The 20,305-nt window shown below is 43.1% G+C and overlaps 1 protein-coding gene across 8 annotated transcripts in view; it reads right to left on the bottom strand.

Moving 5' to 3' along the window:
* map7d3 (MAP7 domain containing 3) overlaps positions 1–20,305 on the bottom strand; it is a 92,316-nt gene that overhangs the window by 33,912 nt on the left and 38,099 nt on the right. For 5 of the 8 annotated variants that reach the window (XM_043714257.1, XM_043714263.1, XM_043714264.1 and 2 more), the window contains 5 exons: positions 19,175–19,261; positions 17,943–18,068; positions 13,902–14,041; positions 10,156–10,391; positions 8,185–8,414 (listed from right to left, as the gene is read on the bottom strand). In XM_043714257.1, the coding sequence (XP_043570192.1) occupies positions 8,185–8,414; positions 10,156–10,391; positions 13,902–14,041; positions 17,943–18,068; positions 19,175–19,261 (819 nt within the window). The remainder of the gene's footprint in view (positions 1–8,184; positions 8,415–10,155; positions 10,392–13,901; positions 14,042–17,942; positions 18,069–19,174; positions 19,262–20,305) is intronic. The other 3 variants (XM_043714258.1, XM_043714259.1, XM_043714262.1) reach the window with 3 other exon arrangements.

Raw genomic sequence — 20,305 nt, 5'->3', positions numbered from 1 at the left:
GGTGGTGATGAGCTGCCTTCTTAAACCACCACAGGCCACCTGCTGTGGGTTGACCCACAATGTCCTTTGGGATGGAGTTTCAGGATTTTGACCCTGCGACAGTGATGCTAACAGCAATACTTTTCAAAGTCAGGATGGTGAGTGGCTGGAGGGGAACTTGCAGGGGGTAGTGCTCCCATGTATTTGCTGCCCTTGACCTTGTAGATGGGAATGTTGTGGGTTTGAAAGATACTCTCAGGAGCGTCGGTTAGTTTTTCATGCATCTTAAAGAGATTATACACTGCTGCTACTGAGCGTCAGTTGGTCACAGTGAATGTATGGTCACGGGGCTAGAGTTTGTGGGTATGGTACCAATCAAGCGAGCTGCTTTGTCCTGGATGGTGTTGAGCTTCTCGAGTGTTAATGGAGCTGTACCCATCCAGGCAAGTGGGGAGTATTCCATCCCACTCCTGACTTATGTCTTAGAGATAGTGGACAGGCATTGGGGAGTCAGGAGGTGCATTACTTGCTGCTCACCTGGTCATCTCTGACCTGTTCTCATATCCATAGTAATTACGTGGCTAGTCCAGTCCTGTTTCTGGCCAATAGCAACTCCAAGAGGTTGAAAGTTGAGGATTCAGTGATGGCAATGCCACAATGTCAACCTCACTGACTGGCATTTATGTGGGGAGAATGTTACTTGCCAATTGTCAGCCCATCAGGACACTGTCCAGATCTTGCTGCATTTGGACACTAACTGCTTCAGTATGGAGGAGTTGTGTTTGGTGGTGAACTGCTGCAGTCCATGTGATATAAGTTGGCCCACGATGCCTTTAGGGAGCGAATTTCAGGAATTTCATACCTAGCCTTCCTTATTTCCCACTAAATCTAGATGCTAGCTTTGTGATTCAATCCCCCTGCCTAAGGGCATTGTGGGTTAAAACAGTCTGCAGTGGTTCAAGAAGGCAACTCACCCCCACCTTTTCAAGGGCAACTAGGGATGGACAGTAAATGCTGGTCAAAACAATGACTGCAGATGCTGGAAACCAGATTCTGGATTAGTGGTGCTGGAAGAGCACAGCAATTCAGGCAGCATCCGACTCGGATGCTGCCTGAATTGCTGTGCTCTTCCAGCACCACAAATCCAGTAAATGCTGGTCAGCCAGCGATGCCCACATCCCACAAATGAAGAAAGAAAATTCACAAGGAATTCCAAATCCCACTGCACTGCAGCCTTTTGCAGTTGTTTCCTATTTAAAGAATCGCCAGCTCTACCGTCTGCCAAAGTACATCACCTCATATTTTCCTACATTATATTCAGATGGGTACCAATATCCTGGGGGGCGGGGGGGTGATATTTGCTAATGCTCTTTGGGAGGGTTTAAACTAATTTAGCAGGGGAATGGGAACCTACATTATAGATTCAGAGTCCAGGAGGTTGAGTGTAGTGAGGTCAGAAATGTAGTTTCAAGGTCGTAAGAGTTCACTGACAAGCAGGAAGGTAGTTTGAAGTGAGTCTACGTCAACAAGGAGCATTCGGAATAAGGTGGGTGAATGAGCAGCATGGGTTAGTACCTGGGATTTCGATGTTGTAGCCATTTCGGAGATATGGATACAGCTGGGGCAGGAATAGTTGCTGCACGTTCTGGGATTTAGATGTTTCAGTAAGAACAGAGAAGATGGCAAAACAGTGGGGAGGTGTGGCACTGCAAGTCAAGGACAGTATTCTGGTAGTAAAAAGGACATTTGAGGACTTGTCTACTGACGTAGTATGGACTGAGATTAGGCGAAAGTGAGAACTGCAGATGCTGGAGATCAGAGTTAAGATTAGAATGGTGCTGGAAAAGCACAGCAGGTCAGGCAGTATCCGAGGAGCAGAAAAATCAATGTTTCGGGCAAAAGCCCTTCATCAGGAAGGGCTTTTGTCTGAAACATTGATATTCCTGCTCCCCGGATGTCGCCTGACCTGCTGTGCTTTTCCAGCACCATTCTAATCTGGGATGAGATTAGAAACAGGAATGACCACCATGTTGGGAGTTTTCTATAGGCCTCCAAATAGTTCCAGAAATTAGTGAGTTTTGAGAAGATTTGTAGCTCAGGTTAAGGTTCTGGATATGGGTTTCCTTACTGAGCTGGAAGGCTTGGTTTCAGACATTTCGTGGCTAGTTGATGTTCACGAACATCACGAAACGCCACGACCAGCTATCCTTAGTTGCCACACACGCAGACGACAAGCAACATGAATTTGACTGGGACAACACTACCATTATAGGGCAAGCCAAACAAAGAACAGCCAGGGAATTCCTAGAATCACGGCACTCATCCACAAACTCCATCAACAAACACATCGACCTGGACCCAATATATCGGCCACTACAGCGGACAGCTGAAACTGACAACCGGAAGCGGCAGGGACAGGCCACTATAAATGCCGGAGGAAACACCACAGAAGCGCTTCACTGGAGGCTCCCAAGCACTGAGGATGTCACCTAGACAGGGGACGAAACGTTTGCAACAAAAATTATCTAAGGATTGTTAAAATCTCCCTAATGTGGCTGAGTTGACTACATTAGCAGGTAGGGCATTCTACGCCCTTACCACTCTGAGTAAAGAACCTGCCTCTGACATCTGTCTTAAATCTATCATCCCTCAATTTGTAGTTATGCCCCCTGAACTTTGGGGGTAGTAAATTGGGTTCCAAGTCAATGTGTTTGTTGAGAGAATTCCAGTTGGAATGCAATGCTTCTTGGAATTCTTGAGTGTGTCTCTGCTTGACTTGTCCTAGGATGGATGTGTTGTCCTGGTCAAAGTGGTGTCCTTCCTCATCTGTGTGAAAAGATACTAGTGAACGTGGGTCATGTGTTTTTGTGGTTAGTTGATGTTCATGTATCCTGGTGACTAGTTTTCTGCCTGTTTGTCCAATGTAATGTTTGTTACAGTCCTTGCACGGTATTTTGTTAATGACGTTTACTCATTTACTCATTGTCTGTATAGGGTCCTTCAAGTTCATTCGCTGTTGTTTTAGTGTGTTGGTGGGTTTGTAGACTACCATGATGCCAAGGAGTCTGAGTAGTCTGGCAGTCATTTCCGAGATGCCTTTGATGCGGGGGGTGGGGGGTGCCTAGGGTTTCTGGACGTGGCAAAAAGCTGGCCATACCACCTATGCTTCATCCGAAGGTTCACTGATGATGTTACCGCGTATGGTGACGAAACGTCTGAAACTGAACCTTCCAGTGAGCAAACCTACATTCAGTTCCAGAGATGTAGAGGAAAGATAAATAATTCTGGATAGGAGTGAGAGTAATAGGGTAGTCGTTATGGGGGAGTGTAACTTTCCAAATATTGACTGGAAATACTATAATTCAAATACTTTAGACACGTCAGTTCTTGTCTAATGTGTGCATGAGCGTTTCCTGACAGTACGTAGACAGGCCAACAAGAGGCGAGGCCACATTGGATTTAGTACTGGGTAATGAACCCGGATAGGTGTTAGATTCTGAGGACAGTGAACACTTTGGTGACACTGACCACAATTCGGTTATGTTTACATTGACAGTAGAAACGGATAGGTATATATCGCAGGACAAGAGTTATTGCTGGGGGAATGGCAATTAAGTTGTAATTAGGCAAGATTTAGGATGTGTAGGATGGGAAAGGGCACTGCAGGGGATGGGCACAATTGAAATGTGGAGGCTTGTTCAAGGAACAGTTACTGCGTGCCCTTGATAAGTATGTATCTGTCAGGCAGGGAGGAAGTGGTCAAGCAAGGGAACCATGGTTTACTAAAAAAAGTTGAATCTCTTGTCAAGAGGAAGGAGGCTTATGTTAGGATGAAACGTGAAGGCTCAGTTAAGGTGATTGAGAGTTACAGGTTAGCCAGGAAAAACCTAAAGAGAGAGCTAAGAGGAGCCAGGAGGGGAAATGAGAAATCGTTGGTAGGTAGGATCAAGGAAAACCCTAAAGCTTTCTATAAGTATATCAGAAAAAAAAAATGACTAGAGAAAGATTAGGGCCAATCAAGAATAGCACTGGCAAGTTGTGCGTGGAGTCCAAGGACATAGGGGAAACGTGAAATGAATATTTTTCGTAGTATTCACACAGGAAAAAGACAATGTTGTGCAGGAGAATACGGAGATACAGGCTACTAGACTAGATGGGGTTGAGGTTCAGAAGGAGAAGGTATTAGTAATTCTGGAAAGTGTGAAAATAGTTAAGTCTCCTGGGCCAGATAGAATTTATCCCGAGGATTCTCTGGGAAGCCAGGAAGGAGATTGTAGAGACTTTGGCTTTGATCTTTATGTCATCATTGTCTACAGGAATAGTGCTAGAAGACTGGAGGATAGCAAATGTTGTCCCCTAGTTCAAGAAGGGGAGTAGAGACAACCCTGGTAATTATAGACCAGAGAGCTTTACTTCGGTTGTGGGTAGTGTTGGAAAAGGTTATAAAAGGTAGGATTTACACTTAGCTAGAGAGGAATAAGATTATCAGGGATAGTCAACGCGGTTTTGTGAAGGGTTGGTCATACCTCACAAACCTTATTAAGTTCTCCGAAAAAGTGACTAAACAGGTGGATGAGGGTAAGGAGGTTGATGTGGTGCATATGAATTTCAGTAAGGTGTTTGATAAGGGTCCCCACGGCAGGCAATTGCAGAAAATACGGAGGCATAGGATTGAGATTGGCATGGCATTCCAACTGGACCTCTATCAACAAACACAGCGAGTTAGACCCCATCTACCACGTGCTGAGAAAAAGAACAGGAAATGACATCACAACAGGAAGTGACATCACCAACCCAAGGAAACCCAAATATAAAAATAGAAAGCTGGAATCATCAGCAGTGCTTTGCCCGGAGGCCCACTGAAGATGTTACCTAGTATGGTGATGAAACGTCTGAAAATGAACCTTCCAGCTCAGCGAGCAAACCTACATCAAGTCAGAGGGTAGTGGTTGGTGGGAAATGTTCATCCTGGAGTTCAGTTACTAGTGGGGTACCGCAAGGATCTGTTTTACGTCCACTGCTGTTTGTCATTTTTATAAATTACCTAGATGAGAGCATAGAAGGATGGGTTAGTAAATTTGCGGATGACACGAAGGTCAGTGGAGTTGTGGATAGTGTTGAAGGATGTTGCAGGTTACAGAGGGACATAGATAAGCTGCAGAACTGGGCTGAGAGGTGGCAAATGGAGTTTAATGCGGAAAAGTGAGTGATTCACTTTGGAAAGAGCAACAGGAATAAAAACAGTACTGGGCTAATGGTAAGATTCTTGGTAGTATAGATGAACTGAGAAGTCTCTGTGTCATCCCTGAAAGTTGCCACCCAGGTTGGCAGGGTTGTTAAGGCGGCGTACGGTGTGTTAGCTTTTATTGGAAGAGGGATTGAGTTTCAGAGCCATGAGGTCACGCTGCAGCTGTACAAAACTCCAGAGTTTTGTGTACAGTTCTGGTCACTGCATTATAGGGAGAATGTGGAAGCTTTGGAAAGGGTTCAGAGGAGATTTACCAGGATGTTGCCTGGTATGGAGGGAAGGTCTTATGAGGAAAGGCTGAGGGACTTGAGGCTGTTTTCATTCGAGAGAAGATGATGAGAAGTTAGTTAGTTAATTGAGACATATAAGATAATCAGAGGTTTACATAGGTTGGACAGTGAGAGCCTTTTTCCTCGGATGGTGATGGCTAACACAAGGGGACGTAGCTTTAAATTGAGGGGTGATAGATATAGGACAGATGTCAGAGGTAGTTTCTTTACTCAGAGAGTAGTAAGGCCATGGAACGCACTGCCTGCAACAGTAGTAGACTCACCAACTTTAAGGGCATTTAAATGGTCACTGGATAGACATATGGATGAGAATGGAATAGTGTAGGTTAGATGGGCCTCAGATTGGTTCCACAGGTCGGCACATTGAGGGCTGAAGGACCTGCACTGCGCAGTAATGTTCGAAAGGCTATTCCATCTACCAAATTTCTGCACACTTATCCTGTTATATCTCTCTGCAGACTTGGCGTCATCATTACCACTTCCCTCTTTCTTACTTTTGAGTCACCCCAAATTTATCTATAGCATATTCATTCATCCAAGTCACCAATATACACTGTAAATAATTGTGACCATTGCACGTACAATTCTGAAAATGTTCTTTGTCCCAACTGTCTCTTCAATTAGCAAGCCAATCCTCTATCCATACTAAAACACTACCCAGAAACCAAATGGTTATCTTAAGTTGCCTTATATCCAGTTTCTCATTACATGGCTTTTCAAAATCCTGCTCAAAAAACTGTAATAACATTTGTCAGGCATGATTTCCCTTCAAGAACCATGCTGACTCTATTTGATCATATAACGCATTTCTAAATGCTCTCGTATTACATCTTTTATTAGACTTTAACGTGTTTCCAATAACAGATGTTAAGTTAATGGTCTTTTAGTGACCCATTAGGTCCAGGGGACGTGATGGTTTTTAGCCCCATTAGTTTCCCTGGCACTTTTTTTTTTCTAACTGATATCCTGCTTATTTCCTCCCCCACTTTAGCCCCTTGATAATTCAGTATTTTTGTACCCATCACCATAAAGACTGATGCCAAATATATGTTCAACTCGTCTGCCATCTTCTGGCTCCTTGTTATTATTTCCATAACCTCATTCTTTAAGATCCCAGCATTCACAGTTGCCTCTGTTCCCTTTTTTATATATTTGAAGGAGCTTTGAGTTAATGTTACTTGCGGAGTTGTCCTTGCAATTTATTTTCTCTCTCTTTTGGTCTTTTTTTTTGTTGGCTTTAAAATTTTCCCAATCCTCTAAAGGTGCCACATTATATATCTTTCCTTCCTGTTTGATACTGTGATTAGCTTCCTTAGTCAACCATGGTAGGTTTATCCCCTTCCTAGAATCCTTCTTCCTCACTGGGATACATCTTTGCTGAGAGTCACTAACTTAAAAAAAAAGTTCATTGCTCATAAATCATTTTCTCGACTAAACAGCTTGCCCTATCTGTACTAGTCAACTCTAATACCATTCCCATGTAATTACACTTACTTATATTTAATAATATTGGTTTCTAACCCAAGTTCCTCACTCCCAAACTGAATGCTAAGTTCTATCATGTTATGGTCACTATTTTCCCTGGCAGACTATTTTTTAAACTGAGATAATTTATTAAATCTGACTCATTACAATACCTCTACTGGTTAAAACTCCAACCCCATTATAAACTCCCACTATTCTCTCGAACTGACAGGAAGACAAAAAAAAGATGGTGTTCTGGGGGGAGGGACACCTGAGAAGACTGTTCAGTGGCCCTATCCACAGAGTTCCTGAGATGATCCTTTTGGCTTGCCAGGACTTGTTTCTCGATCTCTTCTCTAGATACCTTTACTTGCTTGCAGGAGGCACGGAGCAAAGAGCTCACGACTTATAGTGTCTGACTTTTGGGCTAAAAGCGACAGTTTTCAGTAACTGGTGCGGGAAATAAACTGGCTTTCCTGAAGAAGGGCTCATGCCCAAAACGTCGATTCTCCTGCTCCTTGGATGCTGCCTGACCTGCTGCGCTTTTCCAGCAACACATTTTCAGCTCTGATCCCCAGCATCTGCAGACCTCACTTTCTCCTCAGAGTCATACAGTCCTACAACATGGAGATAGTCCCATTGGCCCAAACTGGTCTATGCTGACAAAGACTTCTATCCACAATAACTCCATTTCCCTGCACTTGGCCCATATCCAACCTTAAACTGATGCCATCTCATCTTCGATTCACCAACCCTGAGAAAAAGACTGAGTGCATTTGCCCTACACACACCTCTCATGATCTTATACACTTCTATAAGATCCCCCCTCAGTCTCCTACGCTCTAAAGAAAATAGTCCTAGCTTGTCCAACCTCTCCCTATAACTCAGACTCTTGAAGCCTGGCAACCCCCTGGTAAATTTCTTCTCCACACTTTCCAGTTTAATAATATCCTTCTTATAGCAAGGTGACCAAAACTGAACACATTACTCCAAGTGCAGCCTCAGCAATGTCCTGTACAACTGCACCCATCTTCAGATATTTTACAAATTGAGGGTGCTATATAAACGTAGACGGCAGTTACAGACTGGGTATTCTCAATCAGGCAATTCACAAGGTCTCACCAAGTTATTATTATCTACAAACTGCTTCAGGTTTCCTTAAAAAAAAAGTGTTTCTTGTCAGTCCTTGTGATCAGGACACACCTGGTTTCTGATCAGTTTCTTTGGTTTTGTTCGATGACTTTGCTGAGGACTCTTTTTCCGACATGTGCCGAATTTCGTGCTCCTGACCCCCAACCTCCGATATGGACTTTGGTTTTCCTTCCTTTTCAGTTTTCTTTTTGGATGCAGTCACACTAGAGGTAGCAACTGGAGGTCGGTGGACAGGTAGAGGCTTCTGGGCTGATGGAGGGGATGCAGGGTGCTGCTTGAATCTGTTGGGAGGAGGACAGTCTTTGGTATTGATATAACATTTAAATAAAAGCAATCTATTAAGATCTGACAGCTACACTGAGCAGAGAACCATATCATTGTTTAAAACACAATTACAATTCAGTATCAAAAAGCAGTTCTCAAAAATGTTTAGTTGGGTTTAATTCCTTTAATATTTGCGACACGTTCTATCCAAGTCGAATCAAATACCAGCATCTCACTACAAAGTTTATTTGTACATTCCTTCCTGAAAATGAAAAAACCTGGAAACATTCAGAGTTACATTAGGATGATTTAGTGCAAGCTCTACTGGATTTCAGTCACTGTGAAGGAGACAATGTTGCATAGACTTAAGCTCCAATCTCCCTCATGACTTTGGGTACGGAGTGGCAGCTGAGTATCAGGCAGGTAATGACCAATACTCAGTATTCTAAACCGAAGTGACAGTGCCTGAGGGCAACCAATGCCTAATGACTTCAAATAGCTCAACTCCATGCAAGTTAGTATTTGTACATTTCATTTGGTAAGTCAACTGAGTTTCAGTAAAAGCAGTACACTAAGGGAGCGAAGATAGATTAGATAGACCCAAGAGATTGAACAATTTGTTCACCTGCTTTCAAAACTTAGAGTTGAGAAAACATGTTTTCTAGGAAAACTGGCGAAAATTCAAAGTACCACCTTTAATAAAGGTGAGAACAGAGTGGGGATAACTGGGAATAAAAGAGGGAGGGAGGATGAGAGAGCTGCACAGAAGAGGACAATAGATAGCCCTCGAAGGGAGATAAAAACAGCCTCATATGTCTGATTCGCATGGTGATTTCTGCAGAGTCTCAATGAGGACACACCAGTTAGAGGCATAGATAGAGTCATAGATAGAGTCATAGAGACATATAGCACAGAAGCAAACCCTTCGGTCCAACTCACCCAGGCTAACCAGATATTCTATATTAATTGAGTCCCATTTGCCAGAATTTGGCCATAGCCCCTTCCTATTCATTCACCCATCCAGACGCTTTTTAAACACTGTAATTGCACCAGGTTCCACCATTTCCTCCAGCATCTCATTCCATACACACACCACCATCTGCATGAAAAAGTTGCCTCTTAAGTCCCTTTTAAATCTTTCCTGTCTCATCTTAAACCACGCCCTATAATTTTGGACTCTCCTATCCTAGGGAAAAGACCTTGGCTATTCACCCTTTCCATGCCCCTCATGATTTTATAAACCTCTCTAAAGTCACCCCTCACCTCTGATGCTTCAGAGGAGATTAGCCCCAACCTATTCAGGCTGTCCCTAAAGCTCAAATGCTCCAATTCCAGCAACATCCTTGTAAATCTTTTCTGAATCTTTTCAAGTTTCACAACATCCTTTCTATAGCAGGAAGATCAGAATTGAATGTAGTACTCCAAAAGTGGCCTGACCAATGTCATATATAGCCGCAACATATCCTCCCAACTCCTATAACCAGTGAGAAGGGGGTGCTTAAAGAATGCTGCATGCTTCAGCTTATGTTGGAAGATTTTTGCAAAGAATCTATCATCAGGTTTGTATAACTCTAAAAGACAGTTCATCCATAAACATGATAGCTCAAGACAATAGGAGGCCATTCAGCCTCCTTGGCCTGTTCCACTATCTAATTTGATCATTGCTGATCTATACTTCTTCCATAGATCTCCCTGAATAAACATCAGTTACTAGATTAATGGTTTTATAAAATCATCTTGAAATATCTATTGCATTACTTGGTTGTTGAAGGTGATGTTGATCTTTTTGTCGCTAAGTTTGGTGGTGATGGGGGTCGCCGAGCCCCTGAGTTTGACGGTGATGGGGGTCGCCGAGCCCCTGAGTTTGATGGTGATGGGGGTCGCCGAGCCCCTGAGTTTGACGGTGATGGGGGTCTCTTTATCAAAACTGGCGAGGGTGAGCGTCTACGGTTTGACGAAGCAGGAAATGAAGGACGTTTATCCTTAGTTGGTTTCTGTTTATACAAACCAAATAAGCCCATTACTACTACATTAAATAGCTTATCAGTGTCTTGCTCTACAATTACCAGATGTTCACATCAGTGAAACATCATTTCATGTCTACAATATCAAAGTTGCCAATCATTCCATTATACATTCTATCTATTTGTTGCTTACCCATTTCCCAGGCACTCGTTCATGACATAATGATGCAGTCTGGAATATAAACATCTACTAAAGTAAATGCCCTGTTCCATTTTGCATCATATCATTTCCCATCAGTCCAGCTCCGATTGGATATTATCTGCACACTTCAGATGCAGTTTGGGCTTATATACTTTGCCTCGAGGTGTGATGCGCATCTTCACAATAAACGTGAGAATCATTTCATCATTAACCATCTCAATGTGTCTGGACAGAACTGTCAGAATTAGAAGCTCTTAGCCAGGAAATTGGAGAATGCTTACTCAACCTTTTAACCTCAGTTCAGTCTCAGGCTGTAGGTGAAGGGATGGCAAAACTGTTGGCATATTAGACATACAGCTGCAAGCAGAGTCCTGGCTGGATGTGTACCCGGCTGCACAATCACACAGGTTCACAATGGGATTTACATTGGTTGCAGGTGACTCACAAAAGGAGTAACTAATGATGTGCACACTCTACCACACCATCATCAACACAGGCTCAATACTGAGAATACCTGACTGCCACCACGCCATGCTTCTTTGCTGTACCCTAACAAAGCATACATCATCCTCAGCTCTCTTACATCACATTTTGGCTAACACTACTTACTGCAGGAAGTCAGCCACCTTAGCAAATCGCTATCGGGTAGCCCCGGGATTTGAAAACAGAATTTAAAGGCTGAACTGGAATTTTGTTTTTATTCATTGAGGCAAATGAGTGTGGCAAGGCCCAGCACTGTCTGCCCATTCCTCACAGCCTCGAGTACGTTTCTTTTATTTACTCACTCACAGGATGTGGGGTATCACTAGCCAGGCTAGCAGTTATTGCCCATCCCTATTTACCCAGAGGGCAGTTAAGAATCAACCACATTGTTGTGGGTCTGGAGTCACATGTAGGCTGGATCAGGTAAGAACGGCAGTTTCCTTCCCTAAGAACATTAATGAACAAGATGGGTTTTTCGGACAATTTGCAATTATTTCATGGTCATCATTAGATCACTAAAACATGTTGATGTTGAGGCTGCCTTCTTGAACTGATGCAAGCTGAGCAGTTTGGTATGCCTGAGTGGCTTGCTAGGCCACTCTAGTCAATCACATTGGTATAGGAAAGGGAAGTAGATTTCCTTCTTTCAAAACACATTGAAGACCCACCGGGTTCACCAAGGAACAAAAGCAGGCCACTTGGCCCTACTAACTTATTCTGCCATTCACAAAGACCTTGGCTGATCTGTGACCAAGCTCCTCATTTGTCCCATATCTAGAATAGTTTGGATAACAGAAATCTATCAGTATCAGACTTAAAAACTAACTCAACTTGTATAAACGGACTTACGTGAAAAATCTAAAGTGAACTAACCTTTGCATACATTGAGGAAGAGAAAGTGGTGACTGCAGATGCTGGAGATCAGAGCTGAAAAATGTATTGCTGGAAAAGCGCAGCAGGTCAGGCAGCATCCAAGGAACAGGAGAATCGACGTTTCGGGCATGAGCCCTTCTTCAGGAATGAGGGTGGTGTGCTAAGCAGGCTAAGATAAAAGGTAGGGAGGAGGGACTTGGGTTGGGTTGGTTGGTGCGGGTGACCCAGAGGTGTCCTCTACATTGGGGAGACAGGCCGCCTACTTGCGAACGTTTCAGAGAACACCTCTGGGACACCCGCACCAACCAACCCAACCGCCCCATGGCTGAACACTTACTCCCCCTCCCATCCGCCAAGGACATGCACGTCCTTGGCCTCCTCCATCGCCAGACCATGGCAACATGACGAATGGAGGAAGAGTGCCTCATCTTCCGCTTAGGAACCCTCCAACCACAAGGGATGAATGCAGATTTCTCCAGCTTCCTCATTTCCCCCCCCCCAACTTGTCTCAGTCCCAACCCTCAGACTCAGCACCGCCTTCTTGACCTGCAATCTTCTTCCCGACCTCTCCGCCCCCACCCCCACTCCGGCCTATCACCCTCACCTTAACCTCCTTCCACCTATCGCATTCCCAATGCTCCTCCCTCAAGTCCCTCCTCCCTACCTTTTATCCAGCAACACATTTTTCAGCTTTGCATACATTGAATCCATATGCCCCAGTTTCACCCATTCATTCACTCCAGCAATGCTTCTTTGGAGCGTATGGTTCCATTGAGACTGTGTACAATGCTGTTTTTATCCGTATATCATTGATACATTCAGATACTGGGTTTCTGTTCCATCTGAGTCATTAGCAAATATGCTGAAAAGCTGAGGTTCAGTTTGATAACTCAAGTGTCTATCCATTCTCCTTACCTTGTTTTCTGTCACTTAGCTAATTTCCTCACTAGATCAGCAATTTCTCTTTAGTAATCAGCCTTTCAGGAAGGACTTTATTAAATGCCTTCTGGAGGTCCAGTGACATTCCACTGATCACTACTTTAATCACCACTACTACAATCCAATTATTTCATACCTGACAATATTGATTTAGTTTTTACTTTTAAATTCGACTAAATTAGTTAACTGAACTAAATTCTGCACTTCCATTTAAGTTTTTAACTTGAATATTGGGATCATTCTTTGGTTGTTAGTTCAATAACACGATCATTATGCAATTGCACTCAATGGCACAACTTTCTGGATACAAAGATACTTGGTGGGTCAAAATTCTCCCTAACAGCATTGAATATCACTACAGCGTGTGGACTGCAGCGATTCAAGAAGGTAGCTCACCACCACCTTCTCAAGAGCAACTAGGGATTAGTAATAAATGCTGGTCCAGCCAGTGATGTCAACATGCTGGGAATGAATCTAAAAGAATACAGCCTGTATGAATAGATGTTGGTTGTGACTCAGTAGCAGCAATCTCTACTCTGACTCAGAAGGTGATATTACTATCCTAGGCTGATATAATAATTCAGACTTCCTCATGTACTGCTGAGAAATAAGAGTCATCTTTCTGGTGGAACATTGAACCAGGCCCCATCTACCATCCCATGTGGGCTAAAAAGAAATCACCTGGCCAAGGTAGTCAAAGGATTAATGAACAAAAACATGCACACCAACTAACTGTGTGGAATGCTCTGCCCCAGAGGGCAGTGGATGCCCAGTCTCTGGATTCATTTAAGAAAGAGTTGGATAGAGCTCTCAAGGATAGTGGAATCAAGGGTTATGGAGATAAGGCAGGAACAGGATACTGATTAGGAATGATCAGCCATGATCATGTTGAATGGCGGTGCAGGCTCGAAGGGCAGAATGGCCTACTCCTGCACCTATTGTCTACTGTCTATTGAATCAATATAAACATGAGCACAAACAGAAAGATAGTCAAATAAATACTTTTCAAAGAAATTCAACAAATGGCCCCTCTTTCCACTAACCTGAGAGGCTTCGACTGATGTAGTGTCTTTGGCAGAGGCTTCAGACACAGGGTTCTGTCGGTCTGTGCTCCGGCTACGCAGAGGCTTGTTTGGGGGGTTGACGGGTCTAGCTGAAGCTGAACGAGGACAGAGATGAGACTCTACAAGGTTAGAATTTGAAATAGGAAAGCAAGAAAAGTGCAAAGCAAGAAAATAAAAAGAGAAAAACAGAAATGGTGCATGTTAGGACCACGAATGAATAGCAAAGTGCAGACCACCACACTTGATTAACAGACACCATCACCATGCTTTGGTTAGTAATTAAGGTGGAGAAACATCAAGTAAAAATGGAATTAATAGAATTGACTTTCAATTGCCAAAACGTTTTGTGCCATTTGTACACAGCGAGTTAAATAAGCATTAAACCACAGGACAATACTGTAATTGAATGAGAAACATGAAGACAGTGATTTCATGACACATGGACAGTTATTGAAGCTACCGGCTGAGATCATGCAACCTGTGGGCCACTCCTATTTGTTTTCATTTAATTGCAGTCATCCGTTCAGTGACACAATGAGGATGTCTGTACCCACCCCAAAAACAGAACACATTTTGTAAGAAGTTAAACAGTTAAAAACACATTAAACAGCAATGGGAAAAGCACTGGGTTCCATGCAGCAGACATGGTGATGCTCCAGCCAGGCTGAACATTCAGCTGCCAGGTGCAATGATTATATAAAATTCCATAGCAAAACGCAGGACTTACAAAATATGCTGTAGACGGTAAAAAGCAGCAAATGGAGAGATTTTAGATCAATGAAAGCTAAGTAGCAGAACATCAAAAACAAAATCTGCAACAACTTGTCAGAACAAGAGAATAAACTATTACTTGAATGGATTCCAATTTTTAACAAAAACGCATCTCTTTTTCAGATTTCCACCAATTCCCCAACAGTTAAACATCTCTTCCTATCTAGCGAGATTGGAACTTGGGACAGACCAGGCAAAATGAAGCAATTTTTCCAAATTCTTAGCTATACTGAAATTGGCTAATTGGTAATGAATGATCTCACACTGAGATTCAAAAGCTGTAAATGTGAAATGAAAACAGGTACTCCATAGGTCAGGGAGCAGCATGGAGGGAGAAACAACATTAATGCTTCAGATCGTTAAGATTGTGTCAGACTTTCATTCTGATGAAAGATGACAGACTTGAGACATTAATTCCACTGCTTTCACCAAAACTTGGAGGTGCTGGTGTTGGACTGCAGTGGATGAAGTTAAAAATCACAAAACACCAGGTTGTAGTCCAACAGGTTTATTTGGAAGTACTAACTTTCGGAATGCCACTCCTTAACCACCTGATGAAGGGCAGCACGGTGGCACAGTGGTTAGCACTGCTGCCTCACAGCTCCCAGTGTCTGCGTGGGTTTACTCCGGGTGCTCCGGTTTCCTCCCACAGTCCAAAAAAAATGTGCAGGTTAGGTGAATTGGCCATGCTAAATTGCCTGTAGTGTTAGGTGAAGGGGTAAACGTAGGGGAATGGGTCTGGGTGGGTTGCGCTTCGGCGGGTTGGTGTGGACTTGTTGGGCCGAAGGGCCTGTTTCCACACTGTAGGTAATCTAAAAAAAAGACCTGTTGGACTATAACCTGGTATTCTGTGATTTTTAACACTCTCACCAGATTTACTGTCAGACCCTGCTGAGTATTTCCTGTTCTCAGTTGTTAATTTTCATACTGATATATACATCATTGTACCAAATGTGATTAATAGCAACCAAAACTCTCAAACCTACACATGAATTTGCTGGAATGCTTCTATCAAGTTTTAGCATTCTGCTGTAAAATGTGTTTCTGAAAAGAGCAATTCACAATATTCTCATCTTAGTTCTTGTACTCTATAGCAGATAAATAAATATGGAGAGATGTAATGATGGGGAACCAGGAGAGCATGTGAAAATTATACAGCAGCCTGAGGTTTGCCTTTCTGATTGACCTGTACAACAAGAACATCAATTGTCACATCAAATGTCAGACTCATAAATAAAGCAAGCCTGGGGGCTTAGGTGGCTGCTTCTTTCTTTCCGATGGCCAGGACTAAAAAAAAAATCAACAAAATATTGAAGCTAAAATTTTAAAAAAATTTATTAAAAGGTTAGAAGCACTGCATTAGATTAAACTGAATTCTTTTTCTGATCTGAAAACAAGAAAGGCAAGAGAGAAAAATAGGGGAAAGAGAAAAAGAGGACAGTAAAAATGATCAGATTAGAGATGCAGCAAAACATTTTGAAAACTGGAGACTTAAGTAGCCTTTTGTTTTTACCTCAGCCTTTTGATCTAGCAGAGATTGGGGAATTAATCAATCCCTGGGTCGGTCAGTTATTTCAGGATTTGAAGTAGTGTCATGTGATACTTAAGACATGCTGGAATCAAACATCTCAGGAGGTTCAAGCTCAGAGAGTTTGTACCAACCTACAAAAGCCCGAAATACAATGCTAAAATACAATTCCTAAACACGGTGCTGTTTATCATCTTCTATTTTTCTACTGGTTGCATAATTAACCTCTTCTAATAGAAAACAAAAGACTGCAAATACTGGAAATCTGAAATTAAAACAGATTGCAGGAAACACATGGCATGTCAATCAGCATCTGTAACAGGGAGCAAGAAGGTTAACATTCTGAAGCTGGATAAACGCGAGACATTATGAATCACGATTATTGACACACATTGTGATTCTGGGTTATGATCTGTCTTTTTTGAGAGGTATCTCTGAATCTAACCTTCAATTATCTCTGATATCATTATCCATGCTATGCTCAGTGTAATACATTTTTAAAAATTCATTCACAGATGAGAAGATCACTGGCTAGGCCAACATTTGGGCGGCACGGTGGCACAGTGGTTAGCACTGCTGCCTCACAGCGCCAGGGACCTGGGTTCAATTCCCACCTCAGGCCACTGACTGTGTGGAGTTTGCACATTCTCCCTGTGTCTGCGTGGGTTTCCTCCGGGTGCTCCGGTTTCCTCCCACATTCCAAAAAAAAATGTGCAGGTCAGGTGAATTGGCCATGCTAAATTGCCCATACCTTCAGGTGAAGGGGTAAATGTAGGGGATTGGGTCTGGGTGGGTGCGCTTCGGCGGGGCGGTGTGGACTTGTTAGGCTGAAGGGCCTGTTTCCACACTGTAAGTAATCTAATCTAATCTAATTTATTGCCCAACCTTAATTGTCCAGAGGGCAGCTTAACAATCAACCACATTGCTGTGGGTCTGGAGTCACATGTAGGCCAGACTAGGTAATGAAGGCAGTTTCCTTCCCTAAAGGGAGTTAGTGAATCAGATGGGCTTTGCCGACAATTGACAATGGATTCATGGTCGTTATTAGACCCTCATTTCCAGATTTAAAAAAAATTGAATTCAAAATCCATCATCTGCTTTGATGGGATTTGAAGGACATTCCCTAAGATGTTACCTGGGTTTCTGGATTAATATTCTAACAATTATACCACAAGGCCATCGCATCCCTAATGATCTTTCAAACTATTAAAATCTGAGGAACTATTGGATAGAGAAATCATGCTTAACTAATTTATTAGAGTTCTTCCAAGGAAGAAGTAGTGTTAAAGGTGAACCAATGGATGTACTGCCAGCTTCCACCCCTCTCTCCCACCGCCTCCCACCCCATCACCACACCTCCCCTGTCAGCACCATCCCTCATGTAGGGGGGTGGGTGTTCTGTGAGTTCCCTACATCTCCCCCACAAGTCACGAAGCCCAATGTGGGACCTTCTTTGACTCTGAGCTTTATTAGATCTGGTAACTGAGTTGAGAACAGAGTTGAGAAGTTCACTTTCACTACTCGCCATCAGGACAGAGCTGATGCCCCAGTCAGCAAAAGCTTCTTGGTCCTGAGCTGAATAAAAATACTTTGCTACATTAGCAGAGAGCAGCCAAGAACGTGTGTAACCACAAGGTCAGTGTGCAGGCAAAGCTTTTAATGCAATCACCCTCAATAAATATATGGCTTTTAGAAATATTGTCTTTGGTAAAGAGAATTACCTGCAGAACTTTGTCCAGCTTCTGATATAGCAGCAGCACTCTTGCTCCTAGCTAAAGAGGACTGTGTGGGGGTTAGCAGACGGCTGATGATGTTACTCTCCAGGGGACTGTTCTGGGAACGCCGAGCTGAGGGGCAGGAATAAACCAAAAAGCAAGTCAGCATAGTTTTGACTTGGGTGTGTGTGTGTGTGTGTGTGTATGTGTGCGCGCGCGCGCGCGTGTGTGAGAGCGCGTGCGCACACACACATGTGGAGTCAGAGAAAGAAGGGAGGAGGATTGAAACAAATTGTGACAAAAACATGTTCAGTTAGCAAATGCTTACCGAGAAATAGAAAAGGGTTAAAAGCGAAAACAAAAACTTCACTATCCCAACCAATTAGATAACTAGCAGTAAACAATATTCAACTCATGGTAATAACAAAGGCATGGTGGGTCCCGATAAATACACTGCCGGCCATTAACAAATAAGCAGAGGTCTGCTGACTTTAACAAAAGCAAGGTGCATTCAAACAGAATACTGGCAAATGCAGGGTGTAATTAACATATCAGTACGAGCAAACAAATAAGCCTCTGCTTGTGGGGGCAGAGTAACTTGCTTCTAAGCACGTGGAAGCATCAGCTTCAGGAAGCTACCTATAATGAACATCACGCTGCCACAGTCTACTCTGCGTAAATGGTGTAACGTAGCCAGAGGACAGTAGTAGCTCCCTGTATAACTGTGCCTGTGTTAAGAAACTGGGGAAGTTACATTAGAGGTACATAGCCCGCTGTAAGCTGTAGAAATGGAAAATATTGGGAAGTTTCTGTTAGTGAATTTGAGGGTTAATACTGGATGAACACAATCAGCAAGCAGACTTCACGATTGAAAAGATTTCCAAACTGAAAGAGGTTAATCACAAACAGGATGCAACAGGCTAAAAAAAAAATCAAAATTGCACAGGTATAGTCAGGAGCTGGTCAGATTGGATTGCATTCTGTCAATGTAGGCCCTTTCGTACTGTCACCACAAACAATCTAGAAAATGTAAAAGCTTTGAACTTGTTCCCTAATGAGAAGAAATTAATATAATCAAATCAGCAAGATGTTCTGTGTTGCAACAGGTGCAATTTTGAGACCCAGTGCAATAAATCAAAGTAGAAATATTCATATAGCATCAAGTTAAATACATTTAATATTCAGTGAATATTTTTATCATGTTACAGAGAAACTATCTGATGCAAATTGGTAGCCACCTTGCAGATTGTCCTTTTTGTCTGTTTGAGATAAAGAACGAGGGTTGCTAGGCAATCTATTCAGCGAAGAGCTTCTCTTCTTGTCTGCTGTGTGTAAGAATCAATGGCATTGTTTCATTATTCCCACAACATCTTCAACACCAAAAGCTGCTTCCAAATCCTGCAGGCTCACTTCCAAAACTTCAAAAATGCTTAATCCTTTTTTAGTGTCAGGGTTTAAACTAAAAGCACACAACAATGTTAGAACATAGAACAGTACAGCACAGAACAGGCCCTTCAGCCCACGATGTTGTGCCGACCACTGATCCTCATGTATGCACCCTCAAATCTCTGTGACCATGTGCATGTCCAGGAGTCTCTTAAATGTCCCCAATGATCCTGCCTCCACAACTGCTGCTGGCAACGCATTCCATGCTCTCACAACTGTCTGTGTAAAGAACCAGCCTCTGACATCCCCTCCAACCAGCTTAAAATATGACCCCTCGTGTTAGTCATTTCTGCCCTGGGAAATAGTCTCTGGCTATCGTCTCTATCTATGCCTCTCATAGAACATAGAAAAATACAGCACAGTACAGGCCCTTTGGCCCTCGATGTTGCGCCGATCCAAGCCCACCTAACCTACACTAGCCCACTATCCTCCATATGCCTATCCAATGCCTTTTAAATGCCCATAAAGAGGGAGAGTCCACCACTACTCTCAATCGCCCCAATTGAACCTTCACGCCTCATCTTTACATAGGCCGCCCTCTTCCATTTAACAAGGGATTCCAATTCCTTATTAAACCACGGCTCCCTCACACGACCCTTTCCTCCCAGCCTGACGGGTACATACTTATCAAGGACACTCAATAGTCGCTCCTTGAACAAGCTCCACATATCAATTACGACCTTGCCTTGAAGCTTACTTTTCCAAACCACACATCCTAAGTCATGCCTCACAGCACCATAATTTCCCTGCCCCCATCTATAACTCTTGCCCTGTAGTGCACACTAATCCCTCTCCATCACTAGAGTAAAAGTCACCGAATTGTGGTCACTGCCCCCAAAGTGCTCACCTACCTCTAATTCTAACACCTGGCCTGGTTCATTACCCAGAACCAAATCCAGTATGGCCTCACCCCTTGTTGGCCT

The sequence above is a fragment of the Chiloscyllium plagiosum genome, chromosome 24, assembly GCF_004010195.1.
Source record: "Chiloscyllium plagiosum isolate BGI_BamShark_2017 chromosome 24, ASM401019v2, whole genome shotgun sequence".
In the NCBI taxonomy this organism is placed as follows: domain Eukaryota; kingdom Metazoa; phylum Chordata; class Chondrichthyes; order Orectolobiformes; family Hemiscylliidae; genus Chiloscyllium; species Chiloscyllium plagiosum.
Note: the sequence above shows the minus strand (reverse complement) of the source record. Positions and strands in the feature narration are given on the sequence as shown.